We start from the raw sequence: 23,669 nt of genomic DNA on the forward strand, positions 1-23,669 counted from the left end.
TAAACGTTGAATGACAGGAAATCTTGCCCACATGAGCAAACAGAGCTTGTCTGACAGCTGGTCACAAGTTTCTCCACGCCCTGGGCGGTGCCAGTTTAAGTTCAATGACAGATGACTAGGTAGTGTGATAAACTCCGGACACACGTCCTCAGCGATGCATAGCAATCAGAAAGAGCATTTATACAAAATCCTTGTCATCGGTGATTTGGGAGTAGGGAAGACCAGCATCATCAAACGGTATGTGCATCAGACGTACTCGACTAACTACAGAGCGACTATCGGGGTGGATTTTGCGCTCAAAGTTCTCAACTGGGACTCAGAGACGGTCCGGCTGCAGCTGTGGGACATCGCAGGTAAGAGAAAGTATAGGCTGCAGCACTAAGGAGACACATCCGTGTCAGCATTTATTAAACACATGCTAAAATGTGAGAATGAAGAAAGTGCATTGTTTTGAAGTACCTAACAACTTAACTCACGTGATGGAGTTTATTCCGTTTATTCACTAAATATTCATGTAACATAACGTCCTTCAAAACAGTCACTGTTACTACAATAAAACTTGAGAGGTTAGCCTGTCTGTAAATAAATAAATACACACATACATACATACATACTATGAAAGCGTCTTATAAATTATTGTAGCCTACACTGCAATAATAGGAAAATAATTTAATAGTTTTTGTACAATATTGAGTACACTTATTGGATAAAATATTATTTTTAAATATATTATTAAGATTTTTTTATTTGTAATATTTATTTATTACGCATAATTTTAAACTATTGTTTAAATATTTTATAAGTAGGCATGGGCAAGGCGCCTATAATTGATGGAAAAATTCCCTGCGTGACAATTCCACTTGTTTAGAATTTATAGCCTAAAACTTTCAACTTTTTTCGTTGCTTATTTTTCCTTATTTAATAGCTTAAATATACAATTGGATATTTTGTTGACAGCCTGTACAATTAGGAACTTTAAAATAAATCCACTAAAATGTAGGCCTATAGTTTTACCGTAAATAAATTAGTTATTTTGGCTGTGGTTGTGGTTACGTGGAACACTGTTCCGTAAAACCTTAGTGCAGCTCAATTTCAATATCAGATTAGTCCATTACGGCTTAACGACGTTAAGTTTAATGCTAGTTGATCTTATTCTGCAGCAAAATACGCGCCTACCCAAACCAGAAGTCTATGTTCCCTTCTATGTTTATCGTCCTCCTCACGTGCCAGGCACGCGCAGCTTAAAGAGCTCGTTTTCCGCGTGCCTGCATGGAAAGGTCTCATGTGAGAGAGATTGAGAGATAAAGCACGCGGATGACATTGTGGGAACATCTCTGTAAGCAAACCACGGGTAAGTGTACAGTACTTCCATCACTTAGGCTACTGCTGAGAGATGAGATGAGAGTCAAACATGGAAACTCAATGTAGACGTTTACAAAAAAAGTTTCAGTCCTTATTCCACCAAAATACCATAGTACAATTATTCTTATTACTGTTAAACCATAATATATTAACAAGTCAGTCAGTATATGAAGCTTTTACAATTCTGTCATTGTGTTTGTTTGCACCACTCTAGTTGTAGCCTAGTAACAATAACCATAGTAACAATTGTATTTTCATGGTACATTTTTGTAAATAAAATAGCACACTTATCCAAAACAACAAAACTTACAAAACTTATGCAAAATTGAGGTAGCAGTAAAAGCAGCACATGACTTAAGATAAGTAAATGACAATTCATTGTTAAACTAATAGATTAAACTCATTCTAAACTGAATGAATTAAAGGTTTGTTCTTCATTATTAATGTCGCAGTAGGACTAACTTATGTTATACTGATCTTCCTGACATGATTCAGCAGTCATACATACAGTCATAAACTCCTTGTGAGCTTCATAAACTTCTCATTGCTGCCCAGGAAGTCGTCTGACATACAATTTCATGAAGTGAAATATGCCGAGTTCATTGTTAGTGACTAACAGCTTTCTCTGAAAGCACACGCATTTTGCCAAGTTGTCAAATTAGGTGACGGTTACAATTTAGCAATGGGAATTCTGCACTGTTTCATCAAATTTTAATCAGTGATAGCAATAAGAACAGCACGTCTGAAAACTCCAATTTTCAATTTTCAAGTGCAAATGACTTCACAAACGCATTAAGCAAAGGCAAGATTTATTTGGACTCGAACAATGTTTTAGATTATAATCCACTGTTGATAATTCACTGCTATTGTTGTACAACACCTGTGTAATATCTCAAAAGCCCATATGGATTAACAAAACCAATACAGTGTTTCGTGGTCCATCAAGTGTGAAGGAGACTGCTGTCAAACCCGTGGAGATCAACACGCACCTCCTGATTCTAATTTTGAATAAATAACAGCACAAACTGAAAGAAACAGCTGTCCTAGGGAATGTTGTGTAATGTTGGCAGCCGAGAAGAGTGGCTGCATTCAGAGTCAGACAAGAGAAAGGCGCACAGATGGAATGTGCCATTAGCTGGAAAAATCAGTAGTAATGAGCATATTCGATGAATAAGAAGAACAAGAAAGTTTGCTGTGGATACTGCTCAGAACGATACACATTGCTGGAAATTACACAATGAATTGTATAAAGTCATGTGTTTTTGTTCAGTAGATTCAATATACTAAACATAATCATACCAAATTTATCTTGGCACAGGGTTTTTCTTAGCGTCTGGCAAGTAATGCTAAAATATCTTACTGAGTTCAAACGTTTGGGGTCAGTAAGATTAAAAAAAAAAAAAAAAAATAGAAATGAATACGATTATTCAGCAAGGATGCATTAATTATTCAAAATTAACAGTAAAGATCAGCAAAAGAGCAGCAAATCAGCATATCAGAATGATTTCTGAAGGATCATGTGACACTGAAGACTGGATTAATTCAGCTTTGCCATCACAGGAACAAATTACATTTCAAATATATTAAAATATAAAACAGGTATTTTGCTGTATTTTTGATCACATTAATGTAGTCTTGGTGAGACTTTAACATTAAAAAATCTTACCGACCCCAAACTTTCGAACAGGACTGTACATCTATGTTGCATTTGGCTTGTGTTGTGCTTTTCCCAATTGTTTTGTACCTTTTTTTTCCCCTCTCCATCTGCACTGGAAGGTCAGGAGAGGTTCGGGAACATGACGCGGGTTTATTACCGGGAGGCCATGGGGGCGTTCATTGTTTTTGATGTTACCAGACCCACCACGTTTGAGGCAGTCTCCAAATGGAAGGAGGATCTGGACTCAAAATTAATACTTTCAAATGGCCAGAGTGTCGCCACAGTGCTCCTGGCCAATAAGTGCGACCAAAATAGAGACTTTCTGACTAACAACGGCCTGAAAATGGACCAGTACTGCAAGGACAATGGATTTGTGGGCTGGTTTGAGACATCCGCTAAGGTAAGGTATAACATTTTGCTATGATTTTAGATAGAGCAACAGCAATGACAGAGAATGTTTTTGTTTACACTTTTGTATAGTGATGGTTTTAGATGCTAATACCATACCATAATTGAAAATATGACATTGTACTATATTCATGTTTTCAAGAGACGTTTTTGGACATGGTATCAATACTATTTTGCATGTGCGCTATGGTATTCTTTGGAGTGCCATGTAAATACCATGGTTTATGAATATATTAATCATTGTATGCAATGTTAAATATCAAATACCATGGTTTTACCATCTGTTTACACCACGGTACCAGGGTACCACCACAGTAATAGCTTTTCACTTTTTCAATTCAACAGAAATGTTAGAATTTATATCGGTCCTTTTGGTGCGAATAGCACGCAAAAACACGTTTTTGTATTTGCAGGTGTATTTGTTGCCAACAATAAATGTATTCCACTTTTGAAGATGTCAGGAGGGTTACCAACACACAAAGAGATTTTTTTTTAGGTTGCCATGTGATGTCGACATGGCAGCCACCATTAGCCGAGACCACCTTTATGTACAATAAAATAGCTTTTCTAGCCTGCTGACAGCAGACTAACAAATATCTTTTGACAGAACTTGTATTGTCAGAACCTTTAGTGCTTGATTAAAGCTCAGATTGAAGCTTATTAATATTTGCACGCTAATTACACCTGCCACTCACATGCAGAGCAGTTGCCGAGGGAAACGGGAGAATGGACTTTTGGTACACTGGGGCCATCTCATTAAATCCAATTGAGATGTTTCAAAGGCATATATTTATTTATTTATTTCGTTTATTTTAGCACCTCTGTCCATTCATCCTTAATGAAGAGTCCAATCAGTCTTAAATTAACCTCCAGCTATGAGCATTTTCATGGGTTTTAATAATTCATTACTGTTCCCAGGTCAAGGTCAATGGGAGATGAGATCAAACACAATCTCCTTCCCGAAATATCAAACCGAACATTTCAAAAACTGGTTATCAAAAAAGTTTCACGTATGTTCTTTCTCTCTCTCCAAATTAAAGGAAAACCTCAACATTAACGAGGCTGCCAACTTCCTAGTGAAACACATAATTGCCAGTGAGAACGATATCCTGAAATCAGTGGTTCCAGATACCATCTCTCCTCAGCTCAACTCTGATAAAGAAATGACCTGTTCTGCATGTTTCAAACCTTGAGAGGAGGTGGCAACAATGTATGGCAGCAGCATTGGACTGTAGAGGATGTAGATCTAAACATCAGAATCCCTCTGATTCCAGCACTATGGTCGACCAACGCAAGTCGCAACCACTAGAAAGGTCTGTCTGTTAGTTACACCTGTCTACAGCATTAAACTACAGACACTTTGAGCTTGCACACAAAGTAAATGTATTCATGTTTGAAGCTGCACCTTATGTTTTTTGTGAGTGAATTAAGTGAGTGTTTTTGTGTTATGTCTAACAAAAACCTGGGGAGTCCTGGACTAGCATGCTTGAATGCACAAGGTGAGAGAGGAGAACTTATTTCTGTCACACAGACAGATGGCTGATTATGCTTTCAGAAACAGGAGTGTTTCATCAGTATGTGCACCATAATATAGTTGTTGTTTCTGGTTCTTGTGGACTGTTTTAATAACCCCATCAAGATATTTTCAGAACCGATTTGCATCTGCATTTCAGCTAAATTCCTGTCTAAACTCACTAAAAAGTTGTAAAGACCCCATAAATCGCATCCTACTGAAACAGAAAGTTTAGGCAGGACATACTACAGGGCTTGTTCTTTTTGATTCTTTAACTTAAAGGTGCCCTAGAACTTTTTTTTAAAGATGTAATATAAGTCTAAGGTGTCCCCTGAATGTGTCTGTGAAGTTTCAGCTCAAAATACCCCATAGATTTTTTTAAATTCATTTTTTTAACTGCCTATTTTGGGGCATAATTAGAAATGAGCCGATTCAGGGTGTGTGGCCCTTTAAATCTCGTGCTCCACGCCCCAAGAGCTCGCACTTGCCTTAAACAACATAAAAAAAAGTTCAAACAGCTAATATAACCCTCAAAATGGATCTTTACAAAGTGTTCGTCATGCAGCATGTCTAATCGCTTAAGTACAGTGTTTATTTTAATGTTTACATTGATTCTGAATTAGTCACTATGCTCTGTGGCTAACGGCTAATGCTACACTGTTGGAGAGATTTATAAAGAATGCAGTTGTGTTTATGCATTATACAGACTGCAAGTGTTTAAAAATGAAAATAGCGACCGCTCTTGTCTCCGTGAATACAGTAAGAAACGATGGTAACTTTAACCACATTTAACAGTACATTAGCAACATGCTAACGAAACATTTAGAAAGACAATTTACAAATATCACTAAAAATATCATGTTATCATGAATCATGTCAGTTATTATCACTCCATCTGCCATTTTTTACTATTGTCCTTGCTTGCTTACCTAGTCTGTTCATTCAGCTGTGCAGATCCAGACGTTCTGCCCTTGTCTAATGCCTTTCATAATGTTGGGAACATGGGCTGGCATATGCAAATATTGGGGGCATACATATTAATGATCCCAGCTGTTACGTAATAGTCGGTGTTATGTTTAGATTCGCCTGTTCTTCGGAGGTCTTTTAAACAAATGAGATTTATATAAGAAGGAGGAAACAATGGAGTTTGAGACTCACTGTATGTCATTTCCACTGAACTCTTGTTATTCAACTATGCTGAGGTAAATTCAATTTTTGAATCTAGGGCACCTTTAAAAAAAAAAAAAAAAAAAGAAGCAAATTCGCTTTAGTTATGTCACAATAATGAACCAGGATTTACTACTTGCTAGTTGGTGGCAGGTGGTATTTTGTGGGAGGGACATTCTCACTCTACAGTGCATTTGATTGGACAAAAATCTGTGTAGTGCAGGATGAGTCATCAATTTTTTGCTTCAGATTTCTCATCAGAGGCAACTGCTCATTTCAAAAGCTAAAAGTTGGTTTTATTAAAGTCGGCCTGAAATGAAAATTCACCCTATTTATTTTCTAAATGCATGTTATTCATCTTATTGTTAACAATTCATCCATGAATGTTTCATTTAAAAAAAAAATGACCTCGTAATTTTTAATCAAAATGTCATAACGTCATCTTCTACTGAAACAACATTTTTTCAACCACTTACCCTGCTTAAACCCTGCCCCTTTCTTAAAATTGATTGAACACTTGCATTCAGATCCGCCTTCATCCAATCAACAACCATTGGATAGAACCAAGTTCTATCCTTCTTTTTCTTTTTAAAGAATCCATTACGCTTGGATAATATACGTCACAATACAGAAAAAAAGATCTTTCTTCCGTTTTATCTCAACTTGAATGTTTAGGAGTTCACTAGCATATAAGCTGGAAAACACGGACTTAAAGCTTATATTTTTTATTTATGTGGGGTGTTTAGACCAGTTCACTATGATATATATTCTGTAGTATGCTTATTTTACCATCCTTTATATTGACACTGTTAATGGACTGGCTAAGATAATACTATTTTATGAGATTTTTATTGTTTTAATTTATGGGATCTGAACTTGCATTCTGTAATTCCATATCTAGAGTGTTTATAATAAAGCTAAATGTCTATTAAATGTTTGCACAGAGTAGATTTTTCAAACTGTATCTCCTTATACACCCTGGCCCTTCTTATCTACTGCCATCCTTCCATTTCATCCCTTTTTCACTCCTTTTTCACTCTCTGCATCTCACATCTCTCCTTTGCAGTGATTCAGTGTATGACTCATTGACATTATATAAATCTCCCATGATTCCCTACATCACTATGTGCTTTATTCAAATCCTTTAATGTGTATATTGATCTACAGCCTTTCCATATCCATCTGCACCTGCTGCAAACACAGAGTTTTTATTCTCAGATAGTATTTGTCTATGTGGGAGGTGTTGTATTATTAGGGATTGTATTGTATCATTAAATAAGTGTTTGTGAGCCATTCTGTCGAGACGGTGTCAGTTGTTTCAAAGTATAAAGAAACACTTTGAATTATGAAAGTCTGTTTTGTTTTGTAAGGTTTTGCAGTATAATATAAAAAAAAAACATTTTTATGCTATGTCAAATATTCACATGAAATAATGTGTGGTATAATGTCTACATTTAAAGCTGTAGAGTGAAATAAAATCTCTTGTTTTGTTGACTGAATTTTCATTCTTACAAGATTAGCATTATTAACATAAGAGTTATCATCACCAATTATATTTAAGTGCATGTACAACAACATAAACGTGATCTCTCAGGTGGAATAACTAGCTGAGGGAAGGCTAGACAAATTACAGCCTTGTAGTTATTTTCCCAACTATATTCAACTCTAGTGTTATCACCATGACAACTGCATGCCTTTTTTTTTTTTTTCTGCGTCCAAGCCTCTGAAGGCTGTACTTTTGTGTTTTGATTCTTTATAGAGCATGAGAAGGTACTTCATACCAGGTTCCTGGAAATTCTTACGAATGCCCAAAATTCAGAGAATTCAGAACACACAGACTCAATTGATAATGGACCAAGCACTCAGTTTTTCTATAGTTCACCAAGTTTTGTTCAGAATGAGGATTGTAGCGAGCGCTGAGTTCATTTATTTGCCATGCAAGCAAGATGTTCATGGGTGAGGACACCAGCGCTCTGAGAACCTTTGTGTCCTCCTAATGGACCACATGACTGCATCTGCTTTTCTCACAGGAATTGGATTTGACTACCACAGGTTTCTGGAAATCACACAGACTTGCTCATTGTCACATGAGTGCCATTACTTAGAACATAAGAGTGTAAGGAAGAAGAGAGATAGAGAGTGAGATGAAAAGTAAGGCACTATAATTCTCAATGACTCTTCAAACTAGCTTGAGATATTCTAAACGTAAGACTCTCCAAGCTGACGAGTTAGCTGGTATCAATTATTATTTCTGTTAGTCACAATGATGCAGTTATTCTAAAAGTAATGTCGAACTGAATAAAAATGAAATTTTGGAATAAGGTCACCCTGACTGTCTGGGCAAAAAAATTCAATGTAGTGAGTGTAAGATGATTCTTAAATTAGGTAAATAATTACATTTTACAGTTTACTTACTATTCTAAAGTTCTACAATTCACAACTTTCAAGTTTTTATATTTTAAGTCAAACCAACAAGCATAACAGGTGAATTGGGTTGTTAGGTAGGGATTTTGAGTCATTTAAAAGGACTCAAATATTTTAATCCATTCACCAAAAAGATTCATTCGTTTACTGATTTGTTTGTATGTGTATGTGAGATGTATGTGGCAATGCGAGAGTGTCTTTTATGTGTAAGTCATTGAATCATTCGCTGACCAGTCGTTTTATGCATTTACTATTTTTTTTACACATTTGTTCATGAAGAATGTCTCGTTTAGTGCCCCTCCGAATCTCATTCATACAAGCAAACCGGTAACTTCTTTAGTGAAGGGGGGCATGTTCTTTCAGTAAATCCAACCAATGAAATGTTCCTTCACAGCCTGTACTCGTATGCTATTGGCTCAATCATCAGTCTTTGAAAGCGAGAAAAAAGTCGCCCAGTTAAAAGGGACAGTTTGAACGAACGATTCATCCACTCAAAAACTATTTTGTTCACCTATCACCACTGTTTTTTTGTCTCATAAGTGTTTATATGGTTATCAATTGTCTACGAAAACGAACACTTTGGTGTCCATAACATTTAGTTGTACATTTCTCCTAGTAAATGTGAGATAAAATAATATTAAATAATAAAAAAAAGTGTAGTAATTTGTATATAGCTCTTTTTAAGGTGATGCTGAGGAAATCCTCCCTTCTAAACTGTTAAATTGTAATAATGATGACAGTGTAAGTCATGAAAACTTTTAAAGGTCCCGTTTTTCGTGGTTTTTTGAAGCTTTGATTGTGTTTATAGTGTGCAATATAACATGTGTTCATGTTTCGCGTGTAAAAAAACACAGTATTTTTCACATAATTTACTTATCTGTATACCGCTGTTTCCACTGTCATAAAAACGGGCTGATGACTTCCTTGTTCTATGAAGTCCCTCCTTCAGAAATACGTAACGAGTTCTGATTGTGCCAGCGGTTCCTGTGTTGTGATTCGACAGCAGCTTAGCGCTCCTTGCCCGGAAAGGTCACGCCTCTTACCATAACGTGGAGATGCACGCGCTCAGTGTTATTGTAAACATGTCTTTAATTTTACCCTATCAATTTGAGCTGGAATCAGACCCGGTGATTGGACTGCGGGATGAAAATAACAGCATTTCGACGACATGGCGACAAACACACTCTACAAACGCAACTCTTGTGTATATGTTTTAGTGACGTCATTAAAGAAGGAAGTAGAGGGATGTAGTCCAAACTGGCCGTTCGATGTAGGCGACTTCTGTTAAATAAAATATCTCGCTTGGCATTAAACTTTGAGCTTTAAAATTTTACAGATTTTATTTATACTCTAACAACAACATTACACACTAACTAAAGTTTGAAACATGGGATCACGAAGAACGGGACCTTTAAAGGATTAGTTCACTTTCAAATGAAAATTACCCCAAGCTTTACTCACCCTCAAGCCATCCTAGGTGTATATGACTTTCTTCTTTCTGATGAACACAATCAGAGAAATATTAATAAATATCCTGACGCATCCAAGCTTTATAATGGCAGTAAGCGAGGATCAACGAGTATGAGCTGAAGAAAGTGCCTCCATCCACATCCATCCATCATGAACATACTCCACACGGCTCGGGGGGGTTAATAAAGGCCTTCTGAATATAAGCGATGCATTTGTGTAAGAAAAATATCCATATTTAACAAGTTGTGAAGTAAAATATCTAGGTTCCGGCAAACCGCCTTCCGTATTCAACTTACGAAGAAAGTGTAAAACTCTCGCAGTTCAAAAAGCTTACACTACGTCCAACGCCTTCCTTATTCAACTTACGGAAAAAGCTGAACTGATGCTACGCCAGTTTACACTTTCTTCGTGAGTTGAATACGGAAAGTGGTCTGGCGGAAGCTAGATATTTTAATTCATAACTTGTTAAATATGGATATTTTTTTTTTATATACAAAGCATCGCTTCGCTTCAGAAGGCCTTTAACCCCCCCGAGCCGTGTGGAGTATATTTTTATGATGGATGGATGCACTTTCTTCAGCTCATACTCATTGGTATCGCTCACTGCCATTGGATGAATCAGTATATTTATTAATATATCTCCGACTGTGTTCATCAGAAAGAAGAAAGTCATATACACATAGGATGGCTTGAGGGTGAGTAAAGTTTAGTGTAATTTTCAAGTCCAGGCTACTTAAAATAATTAAGTATTAATTCAACAAAAAAAAAGCCATGCAGATTGTTCCCTTCATCTTTACAGTGATTTCAACAGCAGAACATAAGCATGCTAAAATAATTTATGCACAGGAACTAGCTTTGGAGGCAGACTGCTCGTAATAAGTCTCGGATTCCAGCGAGTGAGCGAATGAGCAGGCTAGTGGGTGAGAGAAAACGAGTGAATGTGATGGAGAGAGTGAGGGTGTTACTCCTCTCTAACTGTGACAGATACCAGCTGCATCAGGAGCAGATTCCTCATCAGCACTTTATCAAAAACAGTCTAATTAAACAGTCTTATTAATTTGCTGAAACATCCCCGTGCCTTTGTCGACTTCTGCAACTCTCACAGATACGCAGAAGATAAAGATGAAAGCAGAAAATTGAGTTTGAAGGGGGTTTTGCACATCCTGCGCAGGAAGCCAAGAGTACGTTTTTAGATCAAACAAGATGCTTAATGACATAATTGCCGTTCAGGTGGTGCCATTGAAATAGAATAGAAGAGCTTTAAATGTGGCGTTTATGGGGGAGTGGACATTTGCATGGCTACCTATGTTTATTAAAAGCTCTATGCGCTTCTCTTGCGCTCTCCGAACACTTCACATTAGCTGTGCTGGAGAGAGCATCCCACACACAGACACCCACACAGCCTGACACAGCCACTGATTCTCTCTCTCTCATATAGACACATACACACACACACACACACACACACACACACACAGTTAGATGGAGATGAGCACACATAAACATCCTCCCACTCACATACTTTGCATTGTTCAGACTTATAGAGATAGAAATCGCTCTTGCTTTCTTATTTTCCTCATACTGTGGCAGTACCATGTACAGTACATGATGTACACTTCGAGGATTACGATGGTACTGCCATGATACGTCCAAAATATTGCATTGCTATGGTTTGTCCTAAAAAAACATGCCATTATGATAGCAAAACAAAACAAAACAAAAAAACAATGGTACCATGGCACTAGAATGTAGAAAATCATGAATTGCTTTAAAATGCAGGTTTTGTGTGTAGATAAAAAAAAGAACATAATTAAATAACAAATAAAATAAAACATTTCACTAAATAAGATAATAAAACAAACAAACAAACAATAATACTTATAATCAAATAAAATATACTGAATAGAGATAGCCAACATATAATAATAATAATTTATTATTATTATTATTATATTAAGAAATATGTGTAAAATATACTAAAGAGATCTCACATTTAAAAATAACAGTATGTTCATGAACACTGCAGTTTCTAAAATGGCTTTCACTTCTTGAGCAACAGCAACAATAATAATAAACAACACTGTTGTTGTCATTATTATTGTTATTTGTATTATTATTATTATTAATTTTATTATTATAGACATTTATATGTATGAACACATAAAAATGACCCACACCTGACTTTAATTGTATTTTTTTTTTGCCAGTTACTATCAAAATTTTGATATTTGGCCATGAGCATTTAGTCAATGACCTATGTTTCTGATTTTCCTATGATGGTTTTGTCTTGATTGGACTAACGAAGATATTCACGAATGTTGTTTAAATGCTAAATCACAACATTGCACTAACCATAAGGCGTAACCTAGCATGTTTGGTATTGTTAGACTCGGCATGGATTCAGGAATCCAAAGAGATGACTCCTGTGAAAATAAGTCAACCACATCCAGTTATAAGCACAGGGTGGCGCTGATCCGCAACTTCTCAGACTCCTTCAGGGCATCATGCCGATGACCCATACTGAGTTTTGTAATGATACGTTCATGCGTTCGTAAAATACAGCATTTTACTGCAAAATTCAAAATGGCCGACACCTAAAATGACCGATATGGGACATTTTTCATATCTCCGGACCAGTAGGTGGCGTTGTGCCGAAATGCTGCATGTAATGTCAGGTTATGCTTGTGATGACATGGACTAAGTTTGGTCTGAATGCGATAAAGCGTTGAGGAGATAGAGCCTTACGTTTATTTTCGCAAGCGTTATGTAAAATTCGTTCGCACATTTTTCGAAAACGGTTTGACAAATCAACCCGAATTCCTTTGAACTTTTTGTTGGCATGGTCTGAAGATGATCTGGTTCAATTTTCATGAAGGAGTTTTTTTTTTACGGAAAATGACGTCAAAGGAAACAGAGGAAAACATAATTTTCTAGCCTTTACGGTTCAAAAGTTATTAGCATAAATATAAGTACAAATTTGGACAGTTGGTGGCGCTAAAGAGATTGAGTTAGAGACTCCAAATTTGCTATGCTGACAGTTTAGACTGGTTTCTATCAGTGTGTCAGATTTCATAACTTTCCTGGAAGTGGTTCTATGGGCTGCCAGAGATTTCCAGAGTGGAAGGAGCAGAAGAAGAAGAAGATAAAAAAGAAGAAGGCGGCGGCCAACGGATGCAATAGGTGCTTTGGTGCTTGACCTCTAATAATAATAGTAGATGCTGTTAAAAATAATACTACTAAATATAAAATATGTTAAAATATACTGTAGAGATGTATTGCTTATGAAAATGGCAATATGTTCATGGAATCTGCAGTTTCTAAAATGTCTTTCTCACGTCTTGAGGTACATTTATATCTGGAGTGCCAACCATCTGGTAATCTGTACAGCTATTCTAACCCTATAGGCACACAGGCAGAAGAAATATTGTGACAGAAAGAGAAATAGAGAAAGATAAAAGACTAAAACTTACAGAAAAAGAACATATCCAGCTGGATACAGTACACTGTATAACTATTAGTTCATCTCATGTCTTGATCTTATCAGTCAATGTCACACCAAACGTGAGAAAATGGCACTTTCGCACAAGGTTGAGCAACTTTGTGTGTGAGAAACTGTATAGAAAGATATCAGATGCGTTTAGAATAGCATTCCATCACAATATTCATACTATTTTTACAGCATGCAGTATGTACTACATTTCTATATTTCTATACAATAGGCAGTGTGTAATATATACTGTGCAGTATGCAGTTCTCTTCCATTCTAAACACAGCCATCTTCTTAAGAATGTGATAAATGATCACTGGATTTTGTTGGATCAACTGTGTTTAAATCATAACAGACACAAGAGCTCATTTACTTCTAATCAAATGCTTTGACACTTCTATATCCAGACATATGAGACCTGTATGAGTTAGGGTGTTCAAAAAGACAGATATTGTCCATTCCTTTCTTTTCTCAGACTGCTTCTCATGTCTGTAGCTAAAAGAGCAAAACCACTTTGACTGGTATTATTAGCAAGACAAAACACTGACCTAGTTAGTGGGTGAGTGTGAGCAGGGCTGATGCCTTTAAAATGCCTTCTTTTTTTAAATAAATAAATAAAAAGCGATTCATTCATTCAGCTTGTTAGAATGTAAAACCATTATCAGGGTCTTTAACAGAATTTGTAATGACTAACATTATAAAAAATTTAATTATAATATATAATATACTAATATTATAAATGTTACATTTTTAAAATGGAACATTTATAATATTAGTATAATATAATATTAGAAAGTGTAGACATTAGTAAAACACAAGTGGAAATACGTCATCTCCACTTGTGTTTTACTAATGTCTACACTTACCCCAACCCTAAACCTACCCTTACAATAATGCAGATACAGTAATTAAATGTCGCAATATTGATGTGCGCATGCCCAGTGGCCATAGCTGTAGCTAGCTCCACTAGTGGAGGTGACGTATTTGCGCCCTTGAGTGGAGCTCCACTCGCCCCTTAGTCTGCAGCCAGCCCCTATTGGATGGTTGCTATCCATTTGCTAGGGTGTTTTGAATAGTTGCTAGGGTTACTATGCGGTTGCTAGGGTGTTCAGAGTGGTTGCTATGGTTGCTACGCAGTTGCTAGGGTGTTCTAAATGGTTGCTGTGTGATTGCTAGAGTTGCTGCTTTTAACTCAAGTACAAGAAAATATTCTGATCTCAATATATATATATATATATATATATATATATATATATATATATATATATATATATATATATATATATATATATATATATATATATATATATATATATATATATATATATATATATATATACATTTATATATATATATATACATATATATATATATTTCATTTTATCATCTGGCAGTTCAAAAATCATTAGTCTGATTGCTTAGAAAAGCATCTTATAATAAAATAATCTCATTATAGGTGCCACACTTTAATTGAGGCCACTCTGAACACCCTAGCAACCACATAACAACCTTAGCAACCATTCAAAACACCCTAGCAACTGGATAGCAACCCCAGCAACCACCCAGAACATCCTAGCAACCAAATAGAAACCGTAGCAATCGCTCAGAACACCCTAGCAACCACATAGCAAACCTGGCAACTGCACAGTAACCCTAGCAACAACTCAAAACACCCTAACAAGTGTATAAGAGCCCTAGCATCTACCCAGAACATCCTAGCAACCATTGATAAAACCCTAGCATCCACACAGTAACACTAGCAATCACTCAGAACACCCTAGCAACCACTCAGAACATCCTAACAATCGCATAGCAACTCTAGCAACCACATAGCAACCATTTAGAACACCCTAAGAACTGCATGGCAACCCTAGCAACCATTCAATACACCCTAGCAAGTGCATAACAGCCCCAGCACTCACCCAGAACATCCTAACAACCACATAGCAACCTTAGCAACAATTCAAAACATCCTAGCAACTGCACAGCAAACCCTAGCATCCCCTCAGAACATCCTAGCAACCGTATAGCAACCCTAGCAACTACTCAGAACACCCTAGCAACTGCATAGCAACCCTAACATCCATCCAGAACATGCTAGCAACCAAATAGAAACCTTAGCAACCACTCAGAACCTCCTAGCAACCGCATAGCAACCCTAGCAACCACGCAGAACACCCTAGCAACCACATAGCAACCCTAGCATCCACATTACAAGGTGCCCCAAAACACTCTCAAAACCTTAACAACCACATTGCAATGCCCTGGCAACCACTCAAAACACCTTAGCATGTGGCAATAAGATTTGCATGCATGGGCAAGTGCTATTCATAATTTCTTCATAAAATGTCAAAATGTACAATCTGTAAATGTGTCAATCTAATAAGGTCGGTGAGTCATCCCTATTGTAGAAAGTACCGTAGTTTAGTTTTCTGTTTAAAGATAATAGACGGAGTCATGATGCTGTATGCAGGTTGTGCCTGTTATTGGATCAACTCTCAGGAGTATTTCAGGAAACAATGAACACATTTTGTCTCTGCTGTCTGAAGTGACAAGCATTTGACAGCCTTCTAAATGTATGTCACTCAAAACACTTAAAGTGCAGCGCTGGAGGAGGATGTGTGGTGACATCAGTCAAGTGCTCAGAACACAAGACTGAATTCTTCACTGCTCAGGTATGTGACGTGTTTCTGTTTTCCTGAATGAGATCTAACAGCGCTAAGTAAGCCCTTCAAAATACTCTTCAAAGATTATAAATCCTTTGTTAGTCCAGTAAAAAGACAGATTTGGTTTCGAAATTATGCGTTAATATGTTTTGCATAAAAAGTTGCAGGGTTCATTGCGTGCCATTTTGTTCAAATGACAGGTCTGCCATTATCTTTAGGCAAGACTAGCTCACCTCCTTCCATCAATAAGTGGGACATTTGAAATAGACCCCAGAGTGGACTCTCAACGGACTAGAGTGAATCAAGAGCAGCCAGTGCTCAATATAGAATATAGATTCATGTTAAATGAGGTACAGACCGTACAGTATATGCCTGCACACCCCATCAGAGCTAGAGAGCACATCTGTCCGATCCAGGCTGCCTGTTGAGAATTACAGCAGCTCTGATGTCAGTTTGCTCTGCATTTAGTACAAGAGTTTAGTACTGCATTTAGTACAAGGTTAGAATATACATAAATATTCATATTCATATACATATTATACATATATACATATATTATATAAGGTCTGACGGAAGCTAGATATTTTACTTCATAACTTATATATGGATATTTTTTTTACACAAAGGCATCGCTTGGCTTCAAAAGGCCTTTATTAACCCCCAGGAGTAGGGCTGTGAATCTTTGGGTAGACAGCGATTCAATTCGATTCAGGATTCATAGGTGTTCGATTCGATTCAAGAACGATTTTTGCAAATTCGATTCGAGACGGTTCACATTAAAATTCAATGCGATACATACATAAATAAGCCAAAACTTTAAAAGGGCTTTAAAAGTATTTTTAGGCCTAGTTCATGTTAAATATAGTGGAGGATAGTGTTAAAGGCTACACAACCTTATTAAACTGTTCCAGGTACATTAAACATACTAATGTTTACATGGAGAGACTATCATGCACTTTCCCAACTAATCTTAAACTAACTTTTCTTCACGGAATAGTTATAAAAGTCATCTTTGTTCTCTTTATATGGAACATTTTCCTTATGGTGATTCTGAAAGAAAACGCGCTGAGTTTCTGCTGTTGCTATAGTAACGAACGTAACTTTAACGCGCATCTGATTGATAAACCGCGCGCTCTTATGTCAGTGTTGTTAATGTTGTAGTTATTTCAGCAGTTTCCTCGCACATTCAGTTTAATGACATTAAGTTCATCATTTCATTTATCATTCATTGAACTGTGCGTATGCATTTAGACACTTACATTATGTGTTTGCTCCGATCATGCAATAAATGCGCGCCTTGAAACTGCTCAGGTAATGTCAATGAACCATTTCCGACTTTTCCACGCAATAAAAGCGTTTTATTTCAACAACAGTAGTGACCGCGCAATGACTTGGCAGCTTTATCAATGGCTTGAGCAGTTTGACTCAGGACTATTGTTGTCCTAATAGACAACTGTCATATGCTCATGTGAACAGCAGTGGTCGTCCTGAGGAGAGCTTAAAGGGATAGTTCACCCAAAAATGAAAATTCGATGTTTATCTGCTTACCCCCAGGGCATCCAAGATGTAGGTGAATTTGTTTCTTCAGTCGAACGCAAATTATGATTTTTAACTGCAACCGCTGCCGTCTGTCAGTCAAATAATAGCAGTGGATGGGAACTTCGACTATAACAGTAAATAAAACTTGCTTAGACAAATCCAAATTAAACCCTGCAGCTCGTGACGACACATTGATGTCCTAAGACATGAAACGATCGGTTTGTGCGAGAAACCGAATATTATTTATAAAATTTTTTACCTCTAATACACCACTATGTCCAACTTCGTTCAGCATCCTGTTAGTGAGGTCAAAACGCGTTCTTATGACGGAAGTGATGTCTCGCCCATATACTTCAATGAGCGCGAGACATCACTTCCGTTGTCAGAGCGCGATCAGACCTCACTAACCGGAAGCTGAACGGAGTTGGACATAGTGGTGTATTAGAGGTAAAAAAATTATATAAATACTGTTCGGTTTCTCGCACAAACCGATCGTTTCGTGTCTTAGGACATCAATGTGCCGTCACGAGCCGCAGGGTTTAATTTGGATTTGTCTATGGAAGTTTTTTCGACTCTTATTGTTCAAGTTCCCAATCACTCCTATTATTTGACTGACAGACGGCAGCGGTTGCAGTTAAAAATCATAATTTGCGTTCGACTGAAGAAAAAAAGTCACCTACATCTTGGATGCCCTGGGGGTAAGCAGATAAACATCGAATTTTCATTTTTGGGTGAACAATCCCTTTAAACGTGGGCTACGGACTGAGCGCGAGCGCAATCCAGTGAGAGGCGGTAAAGTGCAGCCGTGCGTGTCTGTGAAGGAGAGCTGTGAGGGAAGGCGCAAAATGACGGCGCACAACGTCTCCATCAATTCGCGCATGTAGTAATTTAACGTTTATATATTTTAAAGCACTGAATCACTATAGAATCGCGATTAATCCGATTCTTTGCATTTTACATCGATTATCGACCGAAATAAACGATTCACGATTCAAAAAACATGTTTCAAGATCGATGCATATGCATCGTCAGGATTTGTAATCGATGCATCGAGAAAACGAGTGAATCGTTACAGCCCTACTCAGGAACCATGTGAAGTACATTTATGATGGATGGATTTCTTCAGCTCATACTCGTTGATCCCGCTCACTGCCATTATAAAGCTCGGATGCGTCAGTATATTTATTAATATTTCTCCTAAATTTTGTGTTCATCAGAAAGACCAAAGTCATACACACCTAGGATGGCTTTAGGGTGAGTAAAGCTGGGGGTTCATTTGAAAGTGAACTAATCCTTTAATCATGTTTAATCGATTTGACAGCACTAATATTTGATCATATTTATATTTTGACAAAAAAAATGAAGCCACATTCAGAAATTTCCTACTGATTTGCACAAATTATGAATTTTTGTAAAATTTAAATGTTTGTAATGTTTCAAATTTGTTGTACAGTGTTCAGTTGCCACCATTTAGGCTAATGTCCAGTGTAAAATCTTGGTCCTGAAGCAAAACCAGCTTATGTCCACAATTGTGAAACAGAGACAGCGAGACTACAATCAGACCCAAGTGACCAAGAAAAGACCTGTTTTTTCCCATAAAACACAAGGACAGTGTCACGGCCGGAGATAATGCCCTATATTGGCTGGTCTAGTGACTCACTGGCTCCAGTAAGCTCATTTCTGTCTGCCTTGGCCTCTACTTCCACTCTATGGCACCAGACAAAGTCAAAGGGGGTGACATTCTGTCCCAGATTTTATGGTTATGTTGCAGGTTTATGAAGACCACACAGCAGTAATGTGTAATATTTAACTCAGTTTAGGTCGCAGAGGGATCATAAGACAGCTAAACTGTCTTGACTCAGTCAGTCTGCATCCAAAACATTATGAGAGAACAAGAACTGTCTGCAGTTTGGTTTGCATTTCAGGGGATTCTGCATATAGTCCGTATAGAGCAGAGGTGTAGTAGTCAGCTCTTTCCTGTAATTAGAGAGAACACAAGTGAATGAGAGAGGACATAATGTGTCCCATTCTGTTCTGTTTGGCACTCTTGGGCCTTGCCCTCCAGACATGTCTAATAGGAAGAAAGTTTAATTAAAAGAGAGAAAAAATGAATTTGGATGTCTCCAAGATGAATGAGCCGCAGAGGGCTGATCGAATATTTAGCAGTGATGAGGTGAGCCGTGATTGAAAGCGTTTGGATTTGATTCGTTCACAGTATTTTTCAATATTTTTATAGAAGGAACTAGTATCTAAAAGTGTTTTTCCCTAAAGGGTCATTACTACAGTTTGGTTGATTTTGGAATGAGCAGGTTTGCTGAAAACATTGTTAAAATTCCATCATTTTTTAGCCTTGTCAAAGGGGGAGAAAATATCTGTCTATCATAAAAACACACTGGTCAAGCTCAGGCTAGTATAACCATGTAATCCTGACCAAATATTTTACATTTCACATTCATATTATGGAACTTGTCCACCCTGTTACATGACATATTTACAGTGCGGTGGACGATTTAAGCAAATGAAGGCTAACTAGGAAAGAACAACATGCTAGCAGAAGATTAACATCCAAGAAGAATTTTAATAAATATATAAAATCTGTTTTACAAAATAAATAAACATTTTCATATCCAGTATAATTTTGTACAACAGGATGGACATTTTATGTTTTATGCAACTAAAAATGTTAGAGAAAAGTTTATAATTTATACTTTGTTCTTGTAGTTGCTTTCCCTCCAAGAATTGATGTCACTTCTAGCAAGTCATGTGATTTAAGGCATACTCTTAAGATTTTAAAGGGCAATTAGCACCAATGTAACAGTGTGGACTGGAGTTTGAGGGACATACGTATACATTTTATATTATTTTCACATTAAAATATATGCATCATAATAAACTGTATTTTATTTCAAAGAGAATAACTAAATTTATACACAGCGCATGTATCTATTTAAAACTTAAAATTGCCAATTTAGAAATATATATTATGTAAACTTTGTTTCAAAGTGAAGTTGAAAAAACATAATTGGAGACATGGGAGTTTGCCTGTTATTCTAATTATTATTAATTTTTGTTAATTGGGGTACACCTATGGGGTACACGCATTAAAGTTGATTAATATTTTATGTAAAATATGCAGTATTGTTTAAAGGGGACATAAAATCCACCAAACTGTAGGAATGATGACCCAAATGACTCTGTGATATTTAATGAATCGGCTGAATGAATAATTCAATGAGTTGTTCATAACACAAAAACACACTTGTCAACACTTACGGACATTATGATGTGCAACCTGAAAGGGTCACTAAACTAATTGTTTTGGTGAACCGATTCAAAGAGATCGAAATGAAATTTTTTAAAAATCCCAATAAGCATGTTTCACTAAAGTTTGACAACATGACAGTGTCTTAATTTTGAACAGACTATATATACTTTTAAAAATAACTTAATGCCTAACAAACTTTGTGATTTTTTTTTTAAATAAGCAACTGTGATTGCTTTAATATAAATTCCACGTTTTGATATTTTGTTATTTGGTGCAATTAAATATTTTATTATTATATATTATATGTGAATCTTTGGGTAGACAGCGATTCAATTCGATTCACGATTCATAGGTGTTCGATTCAATTCGCGACGATTCACATTAAAATTCGATGCGATTCGATTAATTCGATTCAATTCTGCATTTTAATATGCATTTTTAGGGACATTGAAATGCTTCCCTCAACGTGTCTTAGTCAGGGTGTGAATTACACAGCGGCCTTCAGGGGGTCAGAGAGTAAGGGCAAAGACAAACAAACAAACCCTTTTGTCTATTGTTAATGTCGGTTCATGTTAGTTCTAAATGATGCTACATAACTTTATTTTAACAGCCTATAAAAATTGGCATTTGTGGAAATTTACATAAGCCAAAACTTTAAAAGGGCTTTAAAAGTATTTTTAGGCCTAGTTCATGTTAAATATTTCGTGAATTTCGTGAAAACAATGTATTATTCATGCCCGATCAGTAGTTGGTTATGTCACTTGTAGTAAAATGTAGAAAAACTACATTTCTATATGCGCATGAACCACCGTTTTCACAAATTCTCGTTTTTGCAGTTTACACGGAGACAATAACGGTATCGTTATCGTTATCAAAAATGCATAAAAGTTTTCCATTTTTAGTTGAAAACGGTGTTGTGTAAACAGCCCCTAAGAAGAACAGCACTTTTAGAGTTTCATCCCTCTAGTGATCAACTGTGTCCTTCTGCATCATGAGTCTTGCGTATGGTGACAAAACACATATAAGCCAGGATGAAGACGAGGGAGCTGACTTCAATGCTAAAAGAAAAGGGGAAATCAATTAGAGCTACTGTATAGCACAAACACTGGGCATAGCCAAATCAACAGTTCAGAATGTCAAGAAAAAGAAAGAGACCACCGGCGACTTCAGCAATCGACATCAACCAGGTCGGCAGAGAAAAACAACAACAGTTGATGACAGACAAATCGTAAAAGCTGTGTAAAAGAACCCTAAAATAAGTTTCAGTAAAATCACCAACATCCTCCAGAATGCTGGGGTGATGGTCTCACAATCTACTGTTTGCAGGAGACTTCCACAGCAGAATTACAGAGGATACACAGCAAGATGCAAACCTCTGATCAGCACCAAAAATAGAAAGGCCAGATTAGAGTTTGCAAAAAAAAAAAAAAAAAAGCACAGAGATGAGCCTGTAGAGTTCTGGAACAGAGTTTTATGCACAGATGAGATAAAGATTAACTTTTATCAAAGTGATGGGAAAGCAAAAGTGTGGAGAAAAAATGAACTGTAAATGATCCACAGCATACAATCTCATCAGTATAGCATGCATGTTGGAGGTAGTGTCATGGCATGGGCATGCATGGCTGCCTCTGGAACAGGTTCACTCATCTTTATTGATGACTAAATGAATCATGGCGGCATCATGGCAGGATGTATAAAACCATCTTGGCTACCAATGTTCAAGAAAATGCCACCAGACTCATTGTGAAGCGCTTTATATTGCAACAGAACAATGACCCAAAACAAACTGCCAACTCAATCAAGGAGTTTATCAGGGGAAAGAAATGGAAGGTCTTACGTTGGCCAAGTCAATCTTTAGATTTAAATCCTACTGAACATGGCATGCATTTCACCGGCTGAAGAGGAGACTAAAGGCAGAAACTCCCCGAAACAAGCAAATGGCTGCATTAAAGGCTTGAAAAAGCATTTCAAAGGATGAAGCCAAAAGTCTGGTGATGTCTATGGTCGCAAACTCACTGCTGTGATTGCATGCAAGGGATTTGCAACCAAATACTAGCTTTTAAACTTGTACATTTGCTTTAAGTTAAATTGCCCCAATACTTATGCTCACAATAGGTAGAGGGTTGAAACTCTAAGGGGCCGTTCACACCAAACGTGTTTTTCCATTCCACTGCACTAGTTTCCATTGCGCTAAACCTTATTCACAGCAGCGCCATCTTTGTGTTGGATTGTTCTGCTGATGAAACACTACAAAAATATCCAAGAAATGTAAGTAGACAAAAAAACTTTAGAAAACATGAGCTGTGGAAAATTATAAGGAGATTTAGCTTTTTTATATATATAGCGAATGCCATTGAAAATACAGTTAGTCTATCCCTTACAGCCTCGCTTTCATACCCGTCATGGCACCCATTCTTAACTGAAAAGGTGGATACAGTGGTGAGAAATCACGTTATGATTTATATACCATGTAAATCATATTATTCACGATAAAACACAGCTATGACCGATTCACCCAACGGGTGTGTGTACACAACACCCTTAGCAACGTAAACTGCATGTTCTCAATTGATATTGTTCATTGAAGCACTGTATTATGTAGAAGAGTATTGTGAGAAAGAGATAGAGTGAGCGAGTTTATTACCTGCATTCAGATTTAGCATTTTCCTTCAGGTCAGTCCTATGTTCATAATAAAAAATGTTTAAATGTC

The 23,669-nt window shown here is 36.8% G+C and overlaps 1 protein-coding gene across 1 annotated transcript; it reads left to right on the forward strand.

Moving 5' to 3' along the window:
* The first annotated feature begins 91 nt into the window (after nucleotides 1-91).
* On the forward strand, nucleotides 92-4,798 carry rab38b (RAB38b, member of RAS oncogene family). Its single transcript, XM_048175800.1, has 3 exons — nucleotides 92-353; nucleotides 3,139-3,419; nucleotides 4,468-4,798. The coding sequence occupies exons 1-3, from the start codon at nucleotides 155-157 to the stop codon at nucleotides 4,618-4,620; spliced, it is 633 nt and encodes a 210-aa protein (XP_048031757.1). The 5' UTR covers nucleotides 92-154; the 3' UTR covers nucleotides 4,621-4,798.
* Nucleotides 4,799-23,669: the final 18,871 nt, after the last annotated feature.

This window comes from Megalobrama amblycephala, linkage group LG2 (assembly GCF_018812025.1).
Source record: "Megalobrama amblycephala isolate DHTTF-2021 linkage group LG2, ASM1881202v1, whole genome shotgun sequence".
NCBI lineage: Eukaryota > Metazoa > Chordata > Actinopteri > Cypriniformes > Xenocyprididae > Megalobrama > Megalobrama amblycephala.

Excerpts from the sequence above, each read along its gene's own strand:
- rab38b (XM_048175800.1), top strand. The coding sequence starts at position 155 with ATGCATAGCAATCAGAAAGAGCATTTATACAAAATCCTTGTCATCGGT. Across the intron at positions 354-3,138 it reads GCAGCTGTGGGACATCGCAG|GTCAGGAGAGGTTCGGGAAC; the intron begins GTAAGAGAAAGT and ends CTGCACTGGAAG. Across the intron at positions 3,420-4,467 it reads GGTTTGAGACATCCGCTAAG|GAAAACCTCAACATTAACGA; the intron begins GTAAGGTATAAC and ends TCCAAATTAAAG.